Source organism: Tachypleus tridentatus, chromosome 1 (assembly GCF_004210375.1).
Source record: "Tachypleus tridentatus isolate NWPU-2018 chromosome 1, ASM421037v1, whole genome shotgun sequence".
NCBI lineage: Eukaryota > Metazoa > Arthropoda > Merostomata > Xiphosura > Limulidae > Tachypleus > Tachypleus tridentatus.
This window is the reverse complement of record NC_134825.1, coordinates 119,526,942-119,553,800: the sequence shown is the minus strand read 5'-3', so window position 1 is coordinate 119,553,800 and position 26,859 is coordinate 119,526,942. Positions and strand designations below refer to the sequence as shown.

Sequence of the window (26,859 nt, the reverse complement as noted above, 5' to 3'; positions counted from 1 at the left end):
TTATGAGACCAAAAACAAAAATTTTAATTTAATCCAGGAGTGCAATCAGGTGAGTTTGAACTACTTTAACTTGGGCTGTTTGTTTATAATTTTGTGCAATCCTACACGAGGGCTATCTGCGCTAGCCGTCCTTTATTTAGCAGTGTAAGACTAGAGGGAAGGCAGCTAGTTATTACCACCCACTGCCGACTGTTGGGCTACTCTTGTACCAACGAATAGTGGGATTGACAGTAACATTATAATGCCTTCACGGTTGAAAGGACGAGCATGATTGATGTGACGGGGATTCGAACCAGAGATCCTCGGATTACGAGTCGAGTGCCTTAACCATCTGGTGATGCCGGACCTTGTTTGCAGTTAAACACAAAACAACACAACTGAATCTTTGTGTTCTGCTCACCACGAATAGCGAAACACAGGTTTTAATGTTATGAGCCCGTAGACATCGCTGCTGTGCTACTCTAAAGGGGATGGATGAATGAAAAATATAATAGTTATTTCTTAACTTTATATTTATAAAAAAATTATGTAAAAAAAAACTTCACAAATATCGAGAGTTTACGAGAACAATGACTACAGATATAAATTGTACCCACATTGATTAAACATGTTATGTCAAAACAATTTGTGATACTTAAACCAATGGGTCATGTGAAACTACAGCTGAAGAAAGTTGTTGAGAAACTGCATGTATAACAACTACATTTTAACAACACCTGACGCTTCACCGTAATGCGATGTTACCGAAAAGGAATCATTCTTGCAAACGGTTTTGGATTACACGAAAAACTACTCAAAGACTATTTGTAGTAATGTCCATAGATATAGATCATTAAGCTTTATTCAGAACAGGAATTTGGAATTTCTTAAAAGAGGATACTATTTGTTCTTTACGGCATTGATGAAACAAAATTATATGGATCACTTTGGACACCAGGAACATTCAGAAAAAGACTTAATATGGTTGCTCCTACGCTAAGCAAAATGCGACACCTTATAACAAGACAAGAATCCGTGAAAACAAATGTTAATGGAAAAATATCGTGCACACGCCCCCAGACAATTATGTACGATGTTATCAACAATAAGACCGTCTGGGAAAACGATTCAAGTTACGTGTACAAAAATTTTTTTCACACTATATCAGCATACTTTAAATAATTGGTGAGTAAAATAATTATTTCTGCTACTTCTACGAAACTTTACTATTCAAATCGTTCAATGCAACACATACGGACTTCTGTGTAGCAGGACTATTGAAAAGGGTGCTGATATAACGTCATGTTAACATTCTTGATGAAATATGGAAAAGTGTCTCGTCTTGGAAATTACAATCTTGTAAATTTTCCTTACAACAGGAAATTGTCATATATAGTATGCCTGCGCTTGATGACTGACTCTAACAACGTAATGAGGTTTTTTAAATATAACTCACTTAGGTCACCTGCTGGTACAGCGGTAAGCCTACGGATATACAACGCTAAAATCAGGGGTTCGATTCCTCACCCTATGTGGCTCTACTGTAAGAAAAACACACAAAAAAAACTTCCGCATAATTGGAAACTTTTTTTTTGTGAAGAAACTGACGCAACTGTAGAGGACGACGTTGCGAAAGTGTTCCGCCTTTCGTCGTCTACACTTGTGTCTCCACAAGTTGCCGTTCATTCTAGAAAGTTTCATCATGAATATTTTGCCCAAACAATCTGTCAATTAATAATTTTTCGTATATTAGTATGAAACTGTTTGACTAAAAATAACGAAATATGAACACTTCTCATATCATATGAATTCTATATCAAAGATAGAGATACAGCCACAAAAATTTCTTAAGCCTACTTCTGCTACTCGATAATGAATGTCACTACCAATGTTGTAATGTTCCAACGATGGAGTATAGTCGTTATTTTTGTGAACCAAAAATCTCCCAGACTCTTAACTCTGTTCATACCACAATGTTGTATCTTTATAATCAAGTTATTTTTTATTCTAAGGCAATAATGAAACTTTCCATCACGATAAAATTCCTAACCAATTGTCGGGAAACAGAGACATGCATTTCAGCCATTTTTAACTGGCCTCTTTCATTACCGAACTCAATGAAATTCAAAATATTTTTAACGAACGTAAATGTCACCTTCCTTGTCACCATTACCTTCTGTCAACGTCCACAGATTAATTGTTTTATATTGGTTAAGATAAGTGTATAACTTGATGCTGATAACTATCATTTGTTGTATGGCAAAAATCTGCAAACTGAATAGTCAGACACACTTAAGTAATGTAATTTTGTATTATTGTTTACACTAATATAAATACTTATTTAAACTCTGCAAACATGTAGATTAGCTATTCCTACATTAACAAAAAATCAAAATTAAACCTAACATATGGCCTGGCATGGCCAGGTGGTTAAGGCACTCGACTCTTAATCTGAAGGTCGCGGGTTCGCATCCCCGTCGCGCCGAACATTCTCGCCCTCCCAGCCGTGGGGGCGTTATAATGTGACGGTCAATCCCACTATTCGTTGGTAAAAGAGTAGCCCAAGAGTTGGCGGTGGGTGGTGATGACTAGTTGCTTTTCCTTGTAGTTTTACGCTGCTGCATTCGGGATTGCTTGCCCATATAGCCCTCGTGTAGCTTTGCGCGAAATTTAAACCAAACCAAAAACAGATAAAATTAACGATGAATTAGACAAAATAAAACAATACTTCATCAACATCAATAAGTTTCCTCCACAAACCGTAGAAAACATTATACGCACACACCTAGACAGAAAGCAAAATCAACCAACAAAAGTAAATATATCTCACGAATCAAAAAATCACGAAACCATATACTGCTGTATACCATATATTCCTGACATCAGCAGACAAATAACCAACATTTGGCAAAAACTAGTAACATAATATGACATTCCAGTTAATACCAAATTTATTCAAAAAACAGGAACAACACTGAGGTCTATAGTATGTAAAATGGCCTGGCATGGCCAAACGCGTAAGGCGTGCGACTCGTAATTCGAGGGTCGCGGGTTCGCGCCCGCGTCGAGCCAAACATGCTCGCCCTCCCAGCCGTGAGGGCGTTATAATGTGACGGTCAATCCCACTATTCTTTGGTAAAAGAGTAGCCCAAGAGTTGGCGGTGGGTGGTGATGACTAGCTGCCTTCCATCTAGTCTTACACTGCTAAATTAGGGACGGCTAGCACAGATAGCCCTCGAGTAGATTTGTGCGAAATTCAAAAACAAACAAACAATCTTTATAAAAGTGCATGTTGTTTTATTTTTTATATGTATAAAAATATTTTAAAACAAGAATCGCATTATATTTGACAAAACACGTTATTTGTTTATGGAACTTACGTGTTTTTTTTTCTTCATGATTATGTTCACAAGTGAAATTATAAAAATGCAAAATTTTGTCAACGACTTTTATAAAAACGCTTCACATATTTTTTTTATTTGTAATGCACTGTGTTACATTCATAACCCTGAGCGTGTAACTGAGGCAACGTGATCGTTCTTTGAATCTGATGGTTAATGGTTTGCGGCCTGTTGCACAAACTCGTGCCCCACATTTTGTGAACATGGAAATAATAAAGAAATAAAGTTGAAAGTCGATATGGTATCAAATAAACGTTGTCCATAAGTTGGCGGCAGGTATTATTGCCTCTCCTCTACTAGTACAAAATTCAGGGCAGCTAAATACAGATAATTTTTGATAAAATTGGGGCGAATACCTGAAACCATTAACCAAATACAATCAGTTGGTTCTCTTTCTTGTTTCTTTACTTTCTACAGTACTCATCGAACATTATTTGTATATGCTTGAATCTTGGTGTATTTAATTTAAAAAAATCCACAACTAGTTGAAGTGTAGTAGACTTGAACTCACGTCTTTATCAACTGAGTTATTAATTAACTTATAGTTCCTTTTCATAAGACGGACCATTCAAACTAAATATTTGATTTGTTAGCCCTTTTCGTTTAATGTAGTTTTATAGAAATCGTTAGAGAAGTATAATTTAGTTTCCTTTGTAACGTTACATAGCTTTATTTTTCTTGTATTCGTTGCGCAGAGCTAAAAGAACACGTCATGACCAGGTAGCTAGGACGTTTCACTCGCAACCTACGAATTACTAGTCGTTATTTCCGATAACGAATGATAAATGTACACTAACTTGTACATAACTCTACCTATTACCATCACCAATAACGACACATTTTGTCTGGATACAACATTGCCAAGCCAATTTACAAAAATCTTTATTGTACTCAGCCATATGTCTGCCACCCTGCCACCTTCCTGTACGTCAGCACGTGCCTGCTATATCTCTTTATGGCAGAGGCTGTAAAATTAAAAAATCAGGTTAATGCATTACCATTTCTAACATTATCTCTTCACATTTTCCGAGTAATAGACAGCATATAACCTGTTTCCGTTTGATATGTTTTGATACAGAGGAAAGCAGGTAATTATGGTTATTCCTGTGGCCAAAGCTTTGCTAAAAATATAAAGAACATTTTCTACTATATTTAAAAAAAAAAACATATTTCGAGCTTTCGTAATAATTATTTACACCCAATGCAACGTATTTATTCTCAGTATACTAAATCAACGTATTTATTCTCAGTATACTAAATCTCTGGAAAACAACGTTAATACACTATTCTAGTCATGATTAAAGATTCAGCAAATATGATCTTCGCAAAATATTTTAATTTGGAAGAAAAAATAACCAACTATTCAATGGCTTCGATTTTTTTTTTTTTACCTTTGGTGTAGAGTCTCAGATTGTGCCTGGATAAGATAGACGATTTGTATTGATCAGACTAACGAATATTACTGTAAGGAAACTGGTGAAAGAAATCCATGAATATTGTTAACAGTCTCAATACGCATTGTTACGCATGATGTATTCTCACGAACGCACACGTGCGTTCGTCTAGGACAGTTAAAATAATTTAATTACATCTAGTCTCTGGGGAAAAGGATGCATAGCGGACATTTTATGGAATTGTTAAGCCAAAATCCGGGGCTTATTCAATTTCTGATAACGAACGAAGCGCAGATAGCCCATTTGATGATTTTCAGTAAACCAATAGAAGCATACAGACAAAATACATTTGGTAATTAATGTTTCTAAAGCAAATAATGACCTATATTGAAATAAATAAGTTAACGTGAAATTCAATAAACCGAAGAAATGTTATTCACCAACACACTTCCTCCACAGACGTTAAATTTATACTACGTGGTTGTATTAGTCTGTGAAATTGCAGCTCTTAAAGATGCTGAAATTGGAAAACGAAAACCAAACTTGAAATGTTTTTCCTTGTTTTAGTTTCATTTATATTTTCCCTGTCGTAGGAACAATGAACCTCCATTGTTTTTCACCTTAACTATAATTGATGAGCAAATCTTTTCGGGCACCACGAGCTCCTTTTTGACCTTTATTGTTGTGTTAAAATGTATTTAATTGAACGAAAACAAAACATCGTCAGTGGTCTTGGACTGTGTTAGACCACAGATAAGAATAAAATGAACCGACTGTTCAAACGAGTGTAAACTGTAATCAGTAAACTCGTATTTTGTAAAGTACCTCAATATGAGTATCATTTAAATAAAAATACTTTGATAAATACTTCACAAAGTAAACTCGTATTTTGTAAAGTACCTCAATATGAGTACCATTTAAATAAAAATACTTTGATGAATGCTTCACAAAGTAAACTCGTATTTTGTAAAGTACCTCAATATGAGTATCATTTATATAAAAATACTTTGATGAATACTTCACAAAGTAAACTCGTATTTTGTAAAGTACCTCGATATGAGTACCATTTAAATAAAAATACTTTGATAAATACTTCACAAAGTAAACTCGTATTTTGTAAAGTACCTCGATATGAGTACCATTTAAATAAAAATACTTTGATAATTACGTCAGAAAGAACACCACCAGTTCTTAATACGTCAATAAGAGTTGGTTACTATTAGTTCGATAAGTACTTCAATAAGACGTCTGGATGGATAATTAGTACTTTCATAAGTACTTCTAGAAGATAACCATAAGAATAACTGATACTTTGTTAAGACTTCAGTAAAATCAACGTAGTTAAGAGATTGATAACTAATTAATAAGAAATCACATGGATAACCATAGTTTGCTAAGTACTTCAATAAGAACTTTACATGGATAGCTAGTACTTTTACAAATATTTCAAAACGAGTAATGGATATGTAACTAACTGTTTGATAAATCCATCAGCGCGACAATCATACGGATAACTAGTAGTTATTAAGTGTTTTAAGAAGAGCACACATGGATAACTAGTAGTTATTAAGTGCTTTAAGAGGAACACACATGGATAACTAGTAGTTATTAAGTGTTTTAAGAGGAACACACATGGATAACTAGTCGTTTCGTAAATCCTTCATTGAGGTTACTACTATAATAAATAAAAGCTTATAAATATTTTAATAAGAGCAACACATGCGAAGCTATTACCTTCTGTATACATTTTTAAAAGAGTTCATGTGAAGTTATTACTTTCTGTATACATTATTAAAAGAGTTCATGTGAAGCTATTACTTTCTAAATACTTCAATAAGAGCAACATATGGGAACCTATTACTTTCTAAATACTTCAATGAGAGCAACGCACGTAAACCTATTACTTTCTAAATACTTCAATAAGAGCAACACATGTGAACCTATTACTGTATAAATACTTCAATAAGAGCAACACATGTGAACCTACTACTTTATAAATACTTCAATAAGAGCAACACATGTGAACCTATTACTTTATAAGTACTGTAATAAGAGTAACACATGGGAACCTATTACTTTCTAAATACTTCAAGAAGAGCAACACATATGAACCTATTACTTTCTAAATACTTCAATAAGAGCAACACATGTGAACCTATTACTTTATAAGTACTTTAATAAGAGCAACACATGGGAACCTATTACTTTCTAAATGCTTCAATAAGAGCAACACATGTGAACCTATTACTTTATAAGTACTTTAATAAGAGCAACACATGGGAACCTATTACTTTCTAAATACTTCAATAAGAGCAACACATGTGAACCTATTACTGTATAAATACTTCAATAAGAGCAACACATGTGAACCTACTACTTTATAAATACTTCAATAAGAGCAACACATGTGAAACAATTACTTTATAAGTACTGTAATGAGAGAAACACATGGGAACCTATTGCTTTCTAAATACTTCAATAAGAGCATAAAGGTGAAAGTTATGGTAACTATAAGTAAATATGTCGATTGAATAACTTAACGTAACAATGTGAATACTATTGATTTGAACAATAAAAACTGATCATGTTAAAACATAAGTAATAGTTTCACTGATTTAATTATGTCCATATTTTTTCACATTGAGTATGACAGTTTTAAAAGAGCTACTCAATTGTTATAAATTCTATCTCACCATTCACTCTTGGTTTGGCAAAGCAATAGGTTTAGACTTTAGGTACAAACCTTTGTAACTAACATCATTACATAATGTTATACACACAATAAATAAACGTGTTTTTATTTTATTTTTCAATTACACGATGCTATATTTACACCTAGAGTTCTGAATCATTTAGATCTCAAGATGAACGAGGCAGTCAGGCTTTATGTTTTGTCATTTGCGTCATCAGAAGCGGATGTTTATACGACATCGTTTGTCGTATTTTATACGTGGTTGAAAAAATCATGGAGATTACACCATATAATAAAAATTTTAACTTTTTCTTGTTCCTTGCCAGAAAGTTTTATTTCCCAATTGCTTATGCCTAATGTAGCTGGAAAAGACCGGTTTTTCTCTTTAAACTTTCCTTTTGAGACCTGGGAACGTATAACGAAAACATGATGGGAGACTATATTTGGGAGCTGATACGTGAACGTGATTTGCATTACAGTAGCAAAACTACTCACTTCTAAACATTTTTTATAACTTTAGTTTAAATACATGTAAATCTCGATTCATATGTTGTTTTATTCAGACTTTATGTAAATGAAAATGTGCAAATTTGCCTGTTTTTACATAGAAAATAGGTTAATTTCTAAATTTCATAATCCAGGTCACAAAAGCAAAGTTTGAATGGAATAATGGCCATTTTCTGTACTTCTACAACATATGCAATTAAAAAATAACACATACCATCCAGGAACACAATTTGTGTTACACAGTGCTATCTAAGTTGATTCGGCCCGGCATGGCCAAGAGTGTTAAGGCGTTCTACTCGTAATCCGAGGGTCGCGGGTTCGAATCCCTGTTGTACCAAACTTGTTCGTCCTTTCAGCTGTGAGGCGTTATAATGTGTCCGTCAATCCCACTATTCGTTGGTAAAAGAGTAGCCCAAGAGTTGGCGGCTAACGATGATGACTAGCTGCCTTCCCTTTAGTCTTACACTGCTAAATTAGGGACGGCTAGTGGTGATAGCCCTTGAGAAGCTTTGCGCGAAACTACAAACAAACCTAACTTTCTCTTTTCGAATCAATATAATATAGCTCTATGCTCAGATTTTATGCTTTGAAAAGTTTTAGGAAAAATGATTTCTTCGCAAATAAACATAGTGATATATTACAAAGTTTCTATAATAAATACATCGTTTCACTGAAAATCTTCATGGACAAGACTCCAGCAATGTTCAAAGGAACCAACTTTGTTTTGAATTTCGCGTAAACCTACAGGAGGGCTATCTGCGCTAGCCATCTCTAATTTCGCCGTGTAAGACTAGAGGGAAGACAGCTAGTTATCACTACCCACCGCCAACTCTTGGGCTGCTCTTTTACCAACTAATAGTGGGTTTGACCGTCACATTATAGTGTCCCATTTTGGGCCTACCAACGTTCTAAATAAAACTTAAATGCGCCCACCAATAGTAATGCGGTATGTCTACGGATTTAGAACGCTAAAATCAGGGGTTCGGTTTCCCTCGGTGGGCTCAGCAGATAGCTCAAAGTGGCTTTGCTATAAGAAGAACACACACAAAACTTAAATGCACTTGTGACACACATTAGTGACTTTCTTAGAGCAGCAAGTTATTGAATTTTGTTCCGTGTACAGAACAGAAATATTTTTAGAACGTACACATGCTTTAGAACGCGAAAACTGCACTATGTTAACGCACGGGTTTAGAGTTTGATCCACCAACAATAATTGTGAATCAATCGATTTTACGTAGTAGCAACCGTCTTCTTTCCCAGCAGCTGTTTCTAATTTAACAGTGATAGAGGGAAGGTAGCAAGTTTAAATCGTTCATCGCTAACTTTTGGGCTACATTTTTACCCATTTATAACACATTATAAATGACATTATAACTCATCTACCGCTGAAATAATCATGTTCATCGACAGGAATATGAACCTGCGACCCACACATTGCGACCAAGAAAACATTCTATTTAATTTGTGTGTTCATATCTTGTGTATTTATCTTATACCAGAGAGGAATCGAGTCTCTAATTTTAGCGTTTTAAATCCGTAAACTTATCGCTGTCCCAGTACGGGACTTGTTTAATTTGTAATGCAAGCATAACGTGGATAACACGTTCGAATCCACGTCACACCGTACATACTCGCCCTTTCAGCAGTGAGGATGTTATAAAGCGACGGTCGATCCCTCTATTCGTTGGTAAAAGAGTAGCCCAAGAGTTGGCGGTGGGTGGTGATGACTAGCTGCCCTCCCTCTAGTCTTACACTGCTAAATTAGGGACGGCTAGCGCAGATAGCCCTCGTGTAGCTTTGTGCGAAATTCAAAAACAAAAAATTAAAGTAAATAAATAAATACGTAATACAATCTAAATTTGCCTTTTGGGTATACGTTTTGTCGATACAAACACATGATCGTTCAACACATAAAATATGTTTCATCAATCTACACACGTCTTCTCCATTTTTTAAAAATTAAGATAATTTTTCATAACAAATATGTTTCAGAATTTTTTGAGTTGATAACTTTTTTTTTGTTATTTCTGCAGTCCAAAAGACAAGGTTAAATTGAATTATTATTTTTAATTAGGAAAAGGTTTCAATCCCTAAGATATAACCGAATACACCCTAATATTAACATTACATCTCACTGTTTTTTATTGAAGCATAAAAAGATGATTAGGGCGCTCGACTCGTAATCCGAGGATCGCAGGATCAAATCCCCGTCACACCAAACATGCTCGCCCTTTCAGCCGTGGAGGCGTGATAATGAAGCGGCCAATCTCACTCTTCGTCGGTAAAAGAGTTAATACACAAAGTGTATTAATCCTTAAGCTGCCGCAACTCACAAGGACTACTTTAGAACTTCACTTTTTAGTAGCCGAAGCAGACGAGAATTGTCACCCATTTATCTTGAACAGAATATCGAAGGTTAATCTCAGTTGACAGAGACACAACAGTGTGAAAAGAACTGGCTTCTAAAACGAAATTATTCGACTGGGATTTCGAAGTCAATGGGCCACGCAAGATGTTACACGGTATTAGAGATACATAAATACAAATATTTTATTTTTCTAACATATATATATTTATATATATATATATAATCTCAAATAGCAAGCTCTTTACTTCTACAGTTGATTTGGTACGTTGAGTAAATGATATATTTAGTTTTAAATGTAGCGACTAATAAAAAGGGAATGTGTTGCTTTGTCACATAGGTCTGATAAAAGCTATTATAATTATATTATATTATATCATATTATATTATAATTACAGAAATATACATTAAGTTAGGCAATAAAAGAGATAAAATAATAAAACTAATCAAATAGAAATATTATGATTTCTCATTGTCTATTGTACAGCGTGTATTCATGTGTTGATATTTTATATTTTGTATGAGCGCCATTCAACCAATGAGACAGTGCTATATCTTAGTCTATACATTGTTTACAATGTTCTGTTTTACCCAGAAGTGGAATTGTAGTTGTATTCATTGCTCTCAGGACAAAAATACCACAATAAAACACGTGTATATATCAAACTTTTGATAAATCAACGCTATTACTTGATGTTGTGTAGAAACTCTGAAAAGAATACGCAAAACTCGTGCTGTTGTTGCAAGAAGTGATGGAGTTCGAATGCTCATAATTTCCGAATTCGGAAGTTAAGTAATTCAAGATATAATAATTATGTAGTGCACGACAACTGAGATCATGCCAGCTTTAGTGTATTTAAGTACAGTAGTTGAATGTAAGTTCAAATTTTTATGGTAATTCTCCAGCTTACTTGGCTGTTTTGTCAGTGTCCACTTTTGATATTCCAATAAACATCTATATATACGTATAATATAAATGGTAAACATATCATGCACATACGTAATACGTTTAGGCCTATTTCAACTAAAAAGTTGACTCTACAGATCGATGGATAGCCACGTGACAATTTCTAGAGACAAAATATATAATTTATACAGATATAACATAAAAAGCAAAGAAATAAGAATAGCTTTATGAACTTATATGTAAGCCAAAGTAGTGATTAAATTTTATAGGTTTGCGATAATGGTTTTAATTTTTCTTTAATAATTTTTAAATTATTTTTTCGTAATATTTAATATTCTTGTAACATTTACATGGAAGTATGCTATGGGATCTACACAAGCGATTTCTCTATCTCATATGATGGTGTTCTAGACCAACACAGGACAAATAGAACACTGACCACTGAAATAGTATTTTTATCCGTCATGCAATTTCTTCAGGGAAAGAACATGTTTGACATACATTAATCTTTTAGTAGGAGAGTGGCGCCAAGAGAACAGTGCTAAGAGAAAAAAAGATTGGCCAATGAAGAACTCAACGGTGTCAAGAGAAAAAAATATTGGCCAATGAAGAACTCAACAGTGCCTAGAAAAAAAAAATATTGGCCAATGAAGAACTCGACAGTGCCTAGAGAAAAAAATATTGGCCAATGAAGAACTCGACAGTGCCTAGAGAAAAAATTATTGGCCAATGAAGAACTCGAAAACATGAGGTGCTCAAATTTCTATTATTAATATTAATCTGATTTACAAAAAGTATTTGTTTGTTTTTTAATTTTGTACAAAGCTACACGTAGACTATCTGCGTTAACCGTCCCTAATTTAGTGATGTAAAACCAGAGGGAAGGCAGCTAGTCATCACCACCCACCGCAAACTGTTACGCTACTCTTTTAACAACGAATAGTGATATTCACTGTCACAATATAACGTTCCCACTGCTGAAAGGGCGATCATGTTTGGTATGATGAGCACTCGAACCCAAGACCATCTGATTACGAGTCGGGTCTACGGTACCTAAGAAGATGATTCTAAAACAACCGTAAATGTATACCCAGTACATTTCCATAAGTATTTCTAAGACTGAATAACATGCAAGTTATGAATCACAAAGCAACAATCGATTTCATGACTACACAATTTTTTCCTGTTCTGAAAATGATGCACATTACTGAAAACCCAACTAATTTAAAACGGACGAGATCCTGAGAAAGGTTATTGTCCTTCGTGTTGGTTTTTATTAACAACAAAATTATACAAAGGGCTATCTGTTGTCTGCCCACCACGGGTATCAGAACCTGGTTTCTAGAAATATAACCTTGTAGTCGTACCGTGTGCTTGTGGGGGAGAGGGGATTTGTCAAGTTTGTTTGTTTTTTTAATTTCGCGCAAAGCTACGCGAGGGCTATCTGTGCTAGCCGTCTCTAATTTAGCATAGGGATGGCAGCTAGTCATCACCACCCACCGCCAACTCTTGGGCTACTCTTTTACCAACTAATAGTGGGATTGACCGTAACATTATAACGCCCCCACGGCTGAAAGGGCGAGCATGTTTGGCGCGACCGGGATGTGAACGCGCGAACCTCAGATTACGAGTCGCACGCCTTAACACGCTTGGCTATGAAGGGGCCCTGATTTGTCAAGACGTGAAGAACTAACATGTATATTTCATTTTAACGGACGATTTAATATATATTATTAAGCTATTGACCAAGTACAGCTTCTGTGCTTTCAAATAATTAATTATACACCTTACAGAGTTGTTTACAAATACCATTAGTTTAAATCAGAAGGTTATATACGTACTGAACTTATACGAGGACAAAAACAAACAGCGACATTTGTATGTTAATGTTTAATATCAAACGAACCAGAGATGTCAGCGCCACTTAATCGAGTGTGATTAATAGGGGAACTATTATCTCTTTTCCCTAACACTGGATTTCTGTAGATTGTCTTGCCATTCATCATACTTATTATGGTAATATATATTAGTCTAATTACGTTTTATTATGATTTTGTAATTATTTTACTGAAGCCATAGGATTAGAACATACGACACCTTCTAAGTCTCCTTTGAAAATTTCTACTCGTAATTTTTAAGAATATTGAATACGCAATCTGAAAAAGAACTAACACATTTATAAGAAGCGCAGGAACACATTTTAAACTTATCACGTTATATACGTGTAATTTTCGTCATTTCCTATTAACCAGAAAATAGTTCCAAAATATCAAAGGCCATACGCAAAGAACGAGAAGCGAATATCCTATATCCGAAAAACAAATCACTTCTGTTCTTGTTTGCTCTATCCAGAGGTTTTATAGCCAGCTTTTCTCATTTTTGTTTTATTGGAAACCTTTCCAACGGATTTCAAAAAGCTTCTTAGCCATCACAAACAATAGTATCCACTAATACTAACTAAACCTATCAACTGTTATGTTTTAATCGAGATAAAGTGAGAACAGCCACTTCAAATTACAGATCCTTTGTGTTAACTAAACCTTTGTATGTTATTTTTAGTACCATTCTATGATGCTTGCGTTCTAAATATAAAAGTCTAAACATTATATCTTCCAAATAACAACTATGAACATTTTTCGAATAACAACTATGAACATTATCATTGTATCTGTTAGAGATGCAATTGATTTTTTACCATAGTGAACTATTGTTACCAGTGCGTCATTGTTTGTTCGTTTGTTTTGAATTTGGCGCAAAGCTACACGAGTGCTATCTGCGGTAGCCGTCCCCAATTTAATAGTGTAAGACTAGAGGGTTGGCAGCTAGTCACCGCCAACTCTTGGGCTACTCTTTTACCAACGAATAGTGGGATTGACCGTTATATTATAACGCCCCCACGGCAAAAAGGGCGAGCATGTTTGGTGTGATGGGGATTCAAACCCGCGAATCCTCAAAGTAAACACCAGTCTGTATTAATACGTTTTAAAGGTAAGGAGATTTCTACAGTGCTGAGAAACTAGAAGTGAGAGGACATGTTTACCGTTCCATAGTGCAGTAGCCATCTTTTATCTGATTACCAGTCTTGCAAAGTTTCCAGTTGAGCTAATTTTATTCATACTAATCTAATAACCTTTAAGCACATATCATAGAAATCAAGAAGGAACGGAAGAGTCTTAGCTCTGAACGAACTAATAGACCATAACACCATCTTATTTGTATATGCATTCACTGCCTCGACGGATAAGAATCTATGTTACGCAGTATAATGTTTTAGAATGCAAGTACACTCGTTGGAAAACCAGCATGGTCAGAGAACAGATACATGAGTAATCCAATAGCAATGCATGATAGTTAAATTCTGTCTGCCATAAACCTGAAAATTGAATTATCATTGGGATCTGTTTTCGTCCTAAAATTACGCAGAGAAACGTGAAAGAAAGAGAAGTGCTTGAATCCGTTTGAAAAATAGCTGATAGAAAGTTAGAATGCAAGTAAATGACATTGTTAGTAAATATATGAGATTGGAATGATACATATAAACACTGTATACGTTAGAGTTTTGGGGTAAAATTTTAGCAGTTATTAATAATTAGGTATCAATTATTTTGGGACAGGAAAAAAAAACGATTTGTTGGAAAACATTTTAATTGAATAGAAAATAATGAACTGTGTTCTAGTTTTGTTCCAGAATTAATCTCAATATTACTATTTTTGCTATGATATAACAAGGGCTATTTTCTCACAGCAGTCTCTAACCTTGAATTATAGATTAAAGAGAGCTACCCAGCACCATTAAATGTGAACCCATAGGTTAACTTTCTTTATTTAATCAAACAGTAGGATTTAACAATCGTTGTTATGAGGTACTGACAGTTACACAGTCAGGAACTAATTTGTGTAGCATCGAAATGCGAACCTAGTCCTGAACTCTAACTTCTAGGTTGCACTCAAGTTTTAGTCTTACCTGCTCTTCAAAGTGTAAAGACATTTTGTGGAAACAGGCTATGAGTCACGAACCCTAGAATTCAAAGCTCAAGTACAGAAATGACTACACTCAGGCCCCGGTATGGCCAGGTGGTTAAGGCACTCGACCCGTAATTCGAGGGTCTCGGATTCGAATCCTCGTCACAGAAAACATGCCTACTCTTTCACCCGTGGGGGCGTTATAATGTGACTGTCAACCTCACTATTTGTTGGTAAAAGAGTAACCCAAGAGTTGGCGGTGGGTGGTGATGATATTCTGCCTTTCCTCTAGTCTTACACTACTAAATTAGGGACGGCTAGCGCAAATAGCCCTTGTGTAGGTCTGCGCGAAATTTAAACACACCAAACCAAATTCTACCTGCTCTACTTTGGCTAAAAAAGTTAGATTATAATGCACGTATGTGACTGAACATTGGTCCTAGAAGTACAGCTTAAAAAACACACTATTGGTATCAGAAGGGAGTTTGAACACACCTACGTGCGATTAAAATATAAAAAGGGTTAAAATATGCAATGAATCTGCACATTATTAATTAATTATTTTCTATAAGCTCAAAAGTGTTATTTAGTGATGTAGTTAATTAAAAGTAGTAATACTGTTAAATCTGAAACAGCCTCTCACTAAGTAAAAATAAATAAATAATCTTATAACCATATGATAAGATGTTAAAGTCCCTCCCCGGTGGTAAAGCGGTAAATCTACGAATTTACAACGCTAACATTAGTGGTTTGATTCCCCGCGGTGGACTCAGCAGATAGCCCGATCTGGGTTTGCTACATGGAAACACCCACACAGTAAATGTAGAAATATTTGGTTCATCATATAATTCAGCAAAGTGATTAGTAAGTTAATATACGGTAATATTATTTATCATATTGAATTTGTAATTAAGTCTTCATCTGTATTACATCTCAAATTCCCTAATATATATATATATTTATAAAGTAAAACGATCTTCCGAATTCTGAATCCGAGAATTCACGGTTTTCAACCCGTTGGCGCAAAAATGGTCTCCGCTATCTGGAGTTCTACGTGCTTTTAAATCTTACAATTTAGCCAAAGAAAGATAAGTTTAACAGTCAGCAGTGGATAATTCCTATCAACTCTAAGTCAGGGATAACTAATTCAGATAATCCTGGCTGTTGTTTATATGAAACTACTGAGCGATAAGTTTTGTGTTCAAATGTGGTTAATAACACATTTTTTTGTGTGAACAAAATTTGCTAAAAAGGTGTAGAAGTGTTGAAAAGTTTTATTTCAACAAACAAACAAAAGAAATTCGTAATTAATCACAATTTGAGGAAAAAAATACTAAAAACGTATTTTCATTTCAGTTTGATATGTGTACTTCTTTATCTGAAAATGTAAGTTTATACAGTAGAAATATATAATACTTGTATGTACGTGTTTGTTTGCCTCTCTTATACTCACGCAATGTTCGATACTGGTTCCACGTCTGAAAATAACGACATCTGTTAAATAATGTGTAATATATTCGTCACTTATATTCCGTTTCTAATACAGCGTTAAAACATATTAATATACTTACAAAAATCCCGATTGTTTTAGCATAGTGAGTTACAAAATGACTTATAAGTGACAAATAACTACTGGAGTTAACATGTTGTCCCCTCCATACACCGATGAGCATTTGAAATATAGTTCACGGAGAACAGGACACTGATATTGTATTTACAATAAATATATACACATATGTATATTACCTGGAGACGGATTAACTGCTGATTAATGAAAGGTTATTTTAAGACATTAAAAGTGATTTATGTTAAATTTAATTGTCAAAAAACAACAAAAAATGCACATTAAAAAACGTGGACAACACAAAATGCGAAACTACAGATTTTCATGTTTCTCCGTATGGATAAACAAAACAACCGTCACAAAATTGGTGAAGGCCCATTTACCAAATGTGAAATAGTGGTAAAAGACGAGAAAAGTTCTAAAAACTCGCAAGACGCAAGATACGAAACTAAAAATTGAATTTCTCCATTGTCCAGATTAACCTTCACACCAGATAAGGTGAAAAACCATCCACACATCCTGTGAAGCAATTATGTGGACGTACAACAGACAGTACTATTATATTCATACATGTTACTGGTATTCTATTATGTGGACGTACAACAGATTATTATATTCATACATGGTACTGGTATTCTATTTACAATATATAAATGTATAAACAGTAAACTCATATTTTTAAATGACGTTCGTGTGGTCAAGTATAGTGTCTTTAAATCAAAATAAGTCCTATGTTCTAACAAGTTTGCTGAATGTATGGATAAATGTGGATTCGTCATCAAGTTTCAGGACTATTTTTTATCAAATCACCTTTTTGTATATACGCGCTCATTCAACACTTTGACACATCAAAGTATTGTTACAAATTCACAAGTGAAATTTTAGTATAAAAGCAGGGTACCTGTATCCATCATTATAAATAACTGAATTTTCTTTCCTGTGTTTCTGTTATGACAAACATTTATTTTCAACTGAAATATTAAATACAATACAACGATATTATAATTGAAATTAAAGTAAAATATCCATCTATACATTTTGAATCCTTAATACAATAATTTATATCACATATGTAGAATAGCCAATGGCTACTCCACCATGGATTTCCATCATAGAGACTCCATACATTTATTTTTTCTATTATGTGTCATTCAAATTTATACAAATTAGTACTTATTGTGTAATTAGAATACATCAGGGAACTGCTGTGAGTTTCGTTATCTTATGTACTGATTTTTTTCTAAAGTTTCCAGCTGAAGTACCATTTATCTTTATTTAGAAGAGGAAAACATCTTATGGTAAGAACCACAATCAATACCTAAGTGAATCCACTGTAGATAAACGTATTTTTTCTTTGTATATATATATTATGAATCGTGTGTGACTCTTGAGTGTCACTAATTTTTTGAATTTAATTTTTTATTTAATTATTACCCTAGTAAAAAACAGAATAAAAGAGACAAAATATTAAGCAAGTGCTTAACATCTCTTTATTGTTTGTTTGTTTTTAAATTTCGCAAAAACTACCCGAGGGCTATCTGTGCTAGACGTCCCTAATTTAGCAGTGTAACACTAGAGGAAAGGCAGCTAGTCATCACCACCCACCGCCAACTCTTTGGCTACTCTTTTACAACATCTCTTTAACCAGTACACCCTTGTTTATCACTATATTGTATGAGAAAAGCAAAACAGAGGAAGAGCTATTGAACAGCATTAGTAATAACAACAGCTTAAACGTGATTGTGCCACAGATGGACAATTAACGCTCATCTATAATTACATTATTATTATATGATCGTAATTATTATTGTTTTTATTATATAACGAAAAATTCAAACAACGTTTCTTAATTACTTGAAGAAATTTACCAGCAATAGCTCAGTGGAAAGTCTAAGGCCTCATCCGGGTTTCGATACCCGTGATGGGTGCAACACATATAGTACACTGTGTAGCTTTGTGCTTAGTTGAAATAAACATACAAATAAAGCTTGAAAAAGAAACCGTTAAGCCTTCAAATGTCGAATTTTGTTGCAGCACTAGCGTCATCTGGTGTAATTTTAAGAAAGTGATTAATGTTCAATAAATGTAATTGTTTTCGTATACCTTTGTATACATGAGTGTATGTACGTGTGTATATATATATATATATAAATCACTCCTTGACAAATATATGTTTAACATGACTCTAATGTTGTTGTTTTTTTTACATCAAGATACTGTTTTCAGGGAAAGTAAGCTTACTGGGACAATATTTATTATATTAAAATAAAGGGAAGATATGAAAGATTTTATTTATCGTATTATTAGCAGAACTGTAAAACATTGTCACTATGTTAAAACATTCTAATAATATTCATAGTTCTGCATACAACCACAGATGGATAAAAATTTTAGGCTATGAAGCACCACTTTTTAATTTTAATAATATGTTATTTCGACGGTTAGTTTTTAAAATTCGTTATTTGTTACGCTGTCTATAAAATACTGTTGTTGTTTCTTTTACAATTTTATGGAGTGTGTTATATTTGTTGCCTCGTATTTTGTTTCACTCCTTACTTTTATCTTAGACATTAAAATGTGCACTATGTTTAACGACCTATGACCTATGGCTTCCTAGAATCAGAGAATATTTTATAATTTATTGAATATACGATTTCAAGTAACCATTAATGGATTGATGACAAACGTTGCTATGGAAGATATGGTATTTTTTGCAAATAACACATAACGTACGCCTTCCTGTACATTAAAGTGACATCAGAACTTAGTTTGTCTTACCTGAATTAGCTGAAATTGATAACAACAGACATAAAAATCCAAAACAGAGAAGTCTCCAACAGCGAAATAAAAGTGTGTAAAAACTCCATTGTTTAGTGGTAAACATTGTGTAACTAAAACATCACGATTGGAATAATTATAATTAAAGTCATTTAGAGAGAAATATTCAATACTGAGATGGTTTGAAACTCAGAGTGGTCAGCTGGCGTCTAACTTCTACGACTAGCAAGCGCCCGAATGACTGCCAGTGAGGAGCATGTCATGTGGACGATTCGAGCACAGGACTGGTCCACTGAATCGCAGGGAGGCGGTGGCGTGAAATCTGAGCGTTCTCCTCAGAAAATATTTTTAATTTACCTCTGGGTGTGGAACTAAAAAATGTTTAATATAGTGGTAGAAAGATATTATAGGCTAATATATATATTTTTAAGTCAGTTGTTTTTTGTTCGTGACGATGACTGGTTTAACTTAGCTATGTAGGATTTTACTCTTTGTTTGCTAAGGAAAATTAATAGACACGTTCGGAACAGAAATTGTGTCTTACAATTGAGAACTTAACTACATCCACAGCTGGGAAGTACATCACAGTCAAGGTATTTGAAGGCTAAAGTCAGCATAAGCTTAAAAGAACCTATGCCAGTTAAGTTAATTTGTTCTTTATATATAATACTCGATAAAATTAACTTATTAGAACAAGCACGCGTACTGAAACGAAAATACTTTAATGGAGAATATAATTTAAAATACGCAAATACGCAAATATGTATGCAGTGGACCCATAAGCCTAACTAAACATTTACGACAGTAACACGAGTAAAGAAAATTGACAATGTGAGAAACTGTGTAATGGTTGTATTTCATTATGTTTGTTTGTTTGTTTTGAATTTCGCGCAAAGCTGCACGAGAGCTATCTGCGCTAGCCCTCCCCAGTTTAGTTGTGCAAGAATAGAGAGAAGGCAGCTAGTCATAACCACCCACCGCCGACTCTTGGACTACTCTTTTACCAACGTATAGTGGGATTGATCATAACGTTATAACTCCCCCAGGGCTGAAAGGGCGAGCATGTTTAGTGTGACAGGGATTCGAACTCGCGACCCTCAGATTACGAGTCGAGTACTTTAACCACCTTGTCATGCCGATTTCATTATGTAACTTCATATTACCAACGAACGACCTATTTTATTGAAATGAAATTAATTACACAGTCATGCTTGTTACAGTTCAAAACGTTTTGTGAATAGAAATAGTCACATAATGATTATACAACACACATCATTTATTTGTTTTTTTATTTGAACAATTGCTGAAAAAAAGACATTTAATTAGAAGATTAAAGCTATACAATGGACTATCTCGGCTCTGCCCACCACGGGTATCGAAACTCCGTTTTTAGTGTGTAAGTCCGCAGACATACCACTGGGGGACTTGTTATATTAATAACAAATAAACTTCGTGTATTATAATTCCAAATGCTAAAGCCCTATAACTTTGATCATGGGTATGAAAATTATTTTTATTTCAACATCCGTGACAAATAATTTAAGCTAACGTTTAGCAATTAATAGAAAATATACGTTTCACATCTTGTTAATAACTTCAAGCAATAAGTATATATTTAGAAATATTTTTATTTACTTTTAATTAACTCGCTGGTGGATTTAAATCCACTAAGAATTAATCACTAATATTAAATAAAATACTTTGAGGAAAATGTAATACGAAGCGTATCTAATGTAGTTAATTATTGCCGATTCATATGTAATAACATAATATATATGTATATATGATAATACTTAAGGTGTTGTGCAAGTTATACATTTTATGCGATCAGTCCAAAATAAAGCTCAGGCCCGGCACGGCTAAGCGTGTTAAGGCGTGCGAGTCGTAATCTGAGGGTCGCGGGTTTGCATCCCCATCGCGCCAAACATGCTCACCTTTTCAGCTGTGGGGGCGTTATAATGTTACGATCAATCCCACTATTCGTTGGTAAAAGATTGGCCCAAGAGTTGGCGGTGGGTGGTGATGACTAGTTGCCTTCCCTTTAGCCTTAAACTGCTAAATTAGGGATGGCTAGCGCAGATGGCCCTCGTGTAGCTTTGCATGAAATTCAAAATAAAGCAATAAAAATGAAAAACGTATCATAAAACTTTTCGAAGCAGTCAAAAATAACAACTGAACTAGGACTCGATATCAGAAAATTTAATCTTGAAAAAAACTGTTTAAAATAATAATTTTAGAAAGAACAAAATATAATCAAAGGGAAAAAAACAGTTTGGAAGAGACAGAAAAATAAAAGGACAAAAGGGAAAGAACATAGATGAAACAAGTGTGTGAAATGAATTAGCTGAAACTAAGAGTCGTGGGATTATAATTATCAAAAAACAAACGAATAGAAAAGCAAATTAAATAGTTGAAGGAAGCTTTACCTAACGGAAATGGAAGAAAACAATGATTAAAAAATTTATATATGTAAAGAAACAAATGTCATGTACCTTAAAGCCAGAGCAAAAAATAGAAGTTAAAAACGTAGAAAAAACTGGTTGAAAACAAGAGTAAAGCAGTATAAGAGAAAGGGAAGTAAGAAAAGAGATCGAATATTTTATTATTCACCTAAATATAAATTGCAATCCTTAAGGTAAGAAATACATTGCACAATACAATGATGATCAGATAAGAAGAACTGGTAAGACAGTTTATCTTTCAAAATATGTACAATTTATTTAATAAGCTATGTTTTCCGAGTACTTTATATTCTGCAGGATTAGGTTCTTGAGAAAAGCGTATAAAATTGATCCTGAAATTACTCAGGGATCTAAAGAGATATAAGGTTATAATTATAAGTGACAGATGTGTTATTTAACACTTATTATATATGTACGCTTTCTTAATCTATTTAATTTATAGGTCCGGCATGACCAGGTGGGTTAAGACGTTAGATTGGTAATCTGAGGGCCTGCGGGTTCGCATTTTCGTCACATAAAACAAGCTCGCCCTTTTAGCCGTGAGGCCGTTATAACGCGACGGTTAGTCCCACTATTTGTTGGTAAAAGAGTAGCCCAAGAGTCAGCGGTGGGTGGTGATGACTAGCTGCCTTCCTTCTAATTTTGGGGTTAGCGCTGATAGCCCTCGTGTGGCTTTGCGCGAAATTCAAACCAAACCTAATTTACGTCTTATTTAATTTTGCTCCAGCTTTACAGTGAATTACCTTCTTCTACGCAGTATTGAATGTTTCTGAAAATATATTGAGGTCAAGTTTTTATAATAACTGTCTTTTAATATAACAAATTACTTAAAACTTATTGCATTTTTTTCATTTTAAACGAAAACGTATATTGCTCAAATCATTGGTATTTGTCAAGAATATGAGACGTTCCCCTCTTAACCATAGAACTTAGATATTAAAATTCTATCTTTTAAAGACGTACAAAAACAACAGAAAAACTTATTTTGTCGTTGATATCTGCTTGCTCCGACGGATCTATATTTGATTTTTGTTATTACGATCTGATTAAGGTGGACAATGAAAAACACATCCAAGAGAGAGTTTGTTCGTTTTTTTTTATTTAAGCTGAAAGCTACACAGTGAGTTACCTGTGCTCTATCTACAACAAGTATCAAACCCCGGGGTTTAGCGGTGTGAATCTGCAGACATGTGGTTGTGGCACTGGGGAACAGGGAAAAAAGTTAGAAAAACTAATAACGCGAGTTCGAATACCCTATTTTAATTTTATATTATTATTCTGCTTATAAAACTGTAATCACTTGAAACATGCCTTATGTGTTTTCTTCTTTTCTAATATTCAAATTAATTTTCGTGTTTCTCACGCATCCACGATTTCAAAAAGATATTGAACTTCTCAAATTGGATAAGCCTACATTATAACAATAAGTATATATTATACTCATATTTAATCTCTAAATGTATTTATAACAGACACATAGAGATAAATAAATATTTTAAATACGCGTTTATTAGGATACTTGGAACTTACAATAAAGTCCCCCATTCGTATTCGTAGAGTAATCTAGAGATATATGTGTTCGGAAGGAAACGTAAAGCCTTTGCTTCACCTAACAATAGCTTCATTTATAACACTGAACCTAGGTGGTGTTTCAAAGCAAAGTAGACAATAGACGATTGATAAAAAAACAATAAATAAAGTGAGTATTCTGAAGAGAAAAACGGAAGGGTCTTTGAAAAACTAAATGCTTTGATATCTTCATACACATCCTGGTAAAATTTTGCTTTTTTCCTTCTTTTTTACATTTTTGTTTATGTATCCTTCGTACACCAAGACAAAACTGCGAAAGGGCTACGACCAAAGAAAGAATTCCTTATGTTTTAGCCATTTTAAAAGCGTTTGTTTGTTACTTGAATTTCTATCAAAACTGAAGAATACCTGTGCCAGCCGTTCCGGGGCCCGGCAAGTGTGTTAAGGCGTTCGACTTGTAATCCGAGGGTCGCGGGTTCGAAGCCCGGTCGCACCAAACATGCTCTCCTTTTCAGCCGTGGGGGCGTTATAATGTGACGGTCAACCCCATTATTCGTTGGTAAAAGAGTAGCCCAAGAGTTGGCGGTGGGTGGTGATGACTAGCTGCCTTCCCCCTGGTCTTACACTGATAAATTAGGGACGGCTAGCGCAGATAGCCCTCGAGTAGCTTTGCGCGAAATTCAAAAACAAACAAACAGAACAAACCACTGGGAAATGAGGGACGGCTAGAGCAAATAGTCCTCGTGTAGCTTTGCCCAAAATTAAAAAACAAACAATTATTTCAATAAAAGATTAAATACCCATATCAGCCGTCTTCAGATACACAAAACAAGGTTTTCCATTTAGTTTGTTACCAGCTGTGAGAGAAAATATAAATTTATGGAGATTAATAATTCGATGGAATATATAAAAATTTGGTAAATAAATCTCAGCTAAAGCTCTCATACTAGTAAAGAAATAGAAATTGTTAAAAAGAAACATGATATTAAGAGAAATATGTGAACCGAAGCAAACATTTTTGAGTTAATTTTATTCGAATCAGTTATTAAAAAGGACAAAAATTAGAGGTATTTGTAACAAACATCTACAAACCGTTTTGCAACATCTATATAAATTAATTTGAACCAGGTTGAACCATTTACTGGATATTTGTCTCCCTGTTTCATTTGTCGTGGGTGCGTTATCCGTGTAACAGTGAACTACTGCTGTTCAGCTGGAAAATCCACGACTTTGCGGACAGATGCTGTTGACTGAAAACTTCCCCTGTCCGGCGTGGCCAGGTGGTTAAGGTGCTCAACTCGCAATATGAAGGTCGTGGGTTTGTATCCCTGTCACACTAAACATGCTCGCCATTTCACCCGCGGATGCGTTGTAATGTGACGGTCAAACCCATTATTCGATGATAAAAAAGTAGCCTAAGAGTCGGCGGCGGGTTACATTACTAACTTAGAGACAGCTAGCGCAGATAGCTCTCGTGTAGCTTTGAGCGAAATTTAAAAAGAAACTAACTAGCAACTTCCTTTCTATTTTTCTACTCTCTCGTTTCAAAATGAGAGAGAGCTACCACAGATAGCCATATAGTGGTTTAGCCCACACAAACTACAAACATTTGTGTTATCGCAAGCAAGGTCGAACAATGAATAACATTTCCTCTGCTAAACTTCAATATTCGTTGACTAACGTTCGTTACCTACAAAATTACAAGCGTAAAATTAATAATAAATAAATTCAGTATTTAATGAAAGTAAGTAGAACTTGTTACTGATAAGTTTGAAGCCAGAAACCATTTTTACTTACAGCATTTATTACCCTTTAATTTTATTTAAATGAAACGTATACTCCTATAAATACTCTGTACTTGTTTGGACCATGAGTCGCCACGAGAAAGAATTTGGGAAGCCACAGTTAAATAGTGCGTAACGCTTTGGAATATTTTTAAGTTCCTGATCATAGGTTTGATTCGTTTTGAATTTCGCGCATAGCTACACGAGGGCTATCTGCGTTAGCCGTCTCTAATTTTGGAGTGTAAGACTAGAGGGAAGGCGGTTAGTCATTACCACCAACAATCAACTCTTGGGCTACTCTTTTATCAACGAATAGTAGAATTGACCTTAAACGTATAACGTCCTCACGGCTGAAAGGGCGAGCATGTTTGATGTAACGGGGATTCCAACCCGCGAATCTCGTATAACGAACGAGTGGAGCGCCTTAATTATAGAATGATTTTAGATTTTTCAAGTATAAGCTATTAACTTACATCTACGTTGTTTCTTGACCGATTTTAGATTTAATTACAATTTTAGATACAGAAAGTTAAACCATTTCGATTGATGTATTTTACCACACTCAAGGTTTTGTCGGTTAATTTACTCTAATCCTTCCTCAAATACATGCCTAGGCTACTGAAAATTCTCTCTTGTTTGATATCTTAGTACTGATGTATTACACATTTAGTATTAGTCAAACGTCTACGATTATAAGGTTTACTAGAACGTCTGGTTGTTATTAAGCACACAACTGTACAATGGGCTGTCAGTGCTGTCCACCGCAAATTTCGTAACCCTATTTTTTATAGTTATTATTTCCCAATCTTTACTCCTGAACCAACGGGTCTCATCTGAAGATATCCCATTCAATTAGAACCTTAAAAGAGTACCCGGATTGATTAAATCGTTTAATAATAATGCTTACACCTGCTCAAAATAAAACGAATTTCATTGAACTAGGTCAAATGATTGCAGTGAGTTTCCGGAGTTTTAATACTAGAAACCAGGTTTTGGGCAGAGCATAGATAGCCCATTGTGTATCTTTGTGCTTAACTTCAAATAAACAAACAAAGTAACACGTTTGGAAATCTTTGTTGATGAAAATTAATTTAGGATTATTTCGCCTTTTTTAACGTTCATTAGATATCTCTTCAGAAGTAATTTCCAGACATGAATTTTTCTAACATTAAACCTAAATTGAATTTAAATTCAACTTAATTTGATTCAATATGACTTTAAATTAACATTTAAACATAAAAAGTAAGACGTTTCAAATAAATTTACGAAGGAAACGAAAAAACCTTCTCAAAATTTAGAAATATTTTTCTTTGTATTTCTTTACAGCTAGATAAATGCTAAATACAGTTCGTGCGTTAACTTCAGTTGGTTAAAAATGTAGGCTTCAGTAGTGCGTATGTAACAATGAGTTTATTCTTTGTTTAAACACACAACAGAAACGCACACGAAAATTCCCATAGTGTACATTCGTATTCTAAACCCATGTTACTGCTTACTTAGCAAATCTTTATGTACGAAAAACCCCTGTAA

General features: G+C 34.4%; 1 protein-coding gene across 3 annotated transcripts in view; it reads right to left on the bottom strand.

The window, feature by feature from the left end:
• LOC143222461 (synaptogenesis protein syg-2-like) overlaps positions 1 to 19,775 on the bottom strand; it is a 131,633-nt gene extending 111,858 nt beyond the window's left edge. For all 3 annotated transcript variants that reach the window (XM_076449017.1, XM_076449035.1, XM_076449026.1), the window contains exon 1: positions 19,554 to 19,775. In XM_076449017.1, the coding sequence (XP_076305132.1) occupies positions 19,554 to 19,659 (106 nt within the window). In that variant the 5' untranslated portion in view covers positions 19,660 to 19,775. The remainder of the gene's footprint in view (positions 1 to 19,553) is intronic.
• Between the last annotated feature and the right edge of the window lie 7,084 nt (positions 19,776 to 26,859).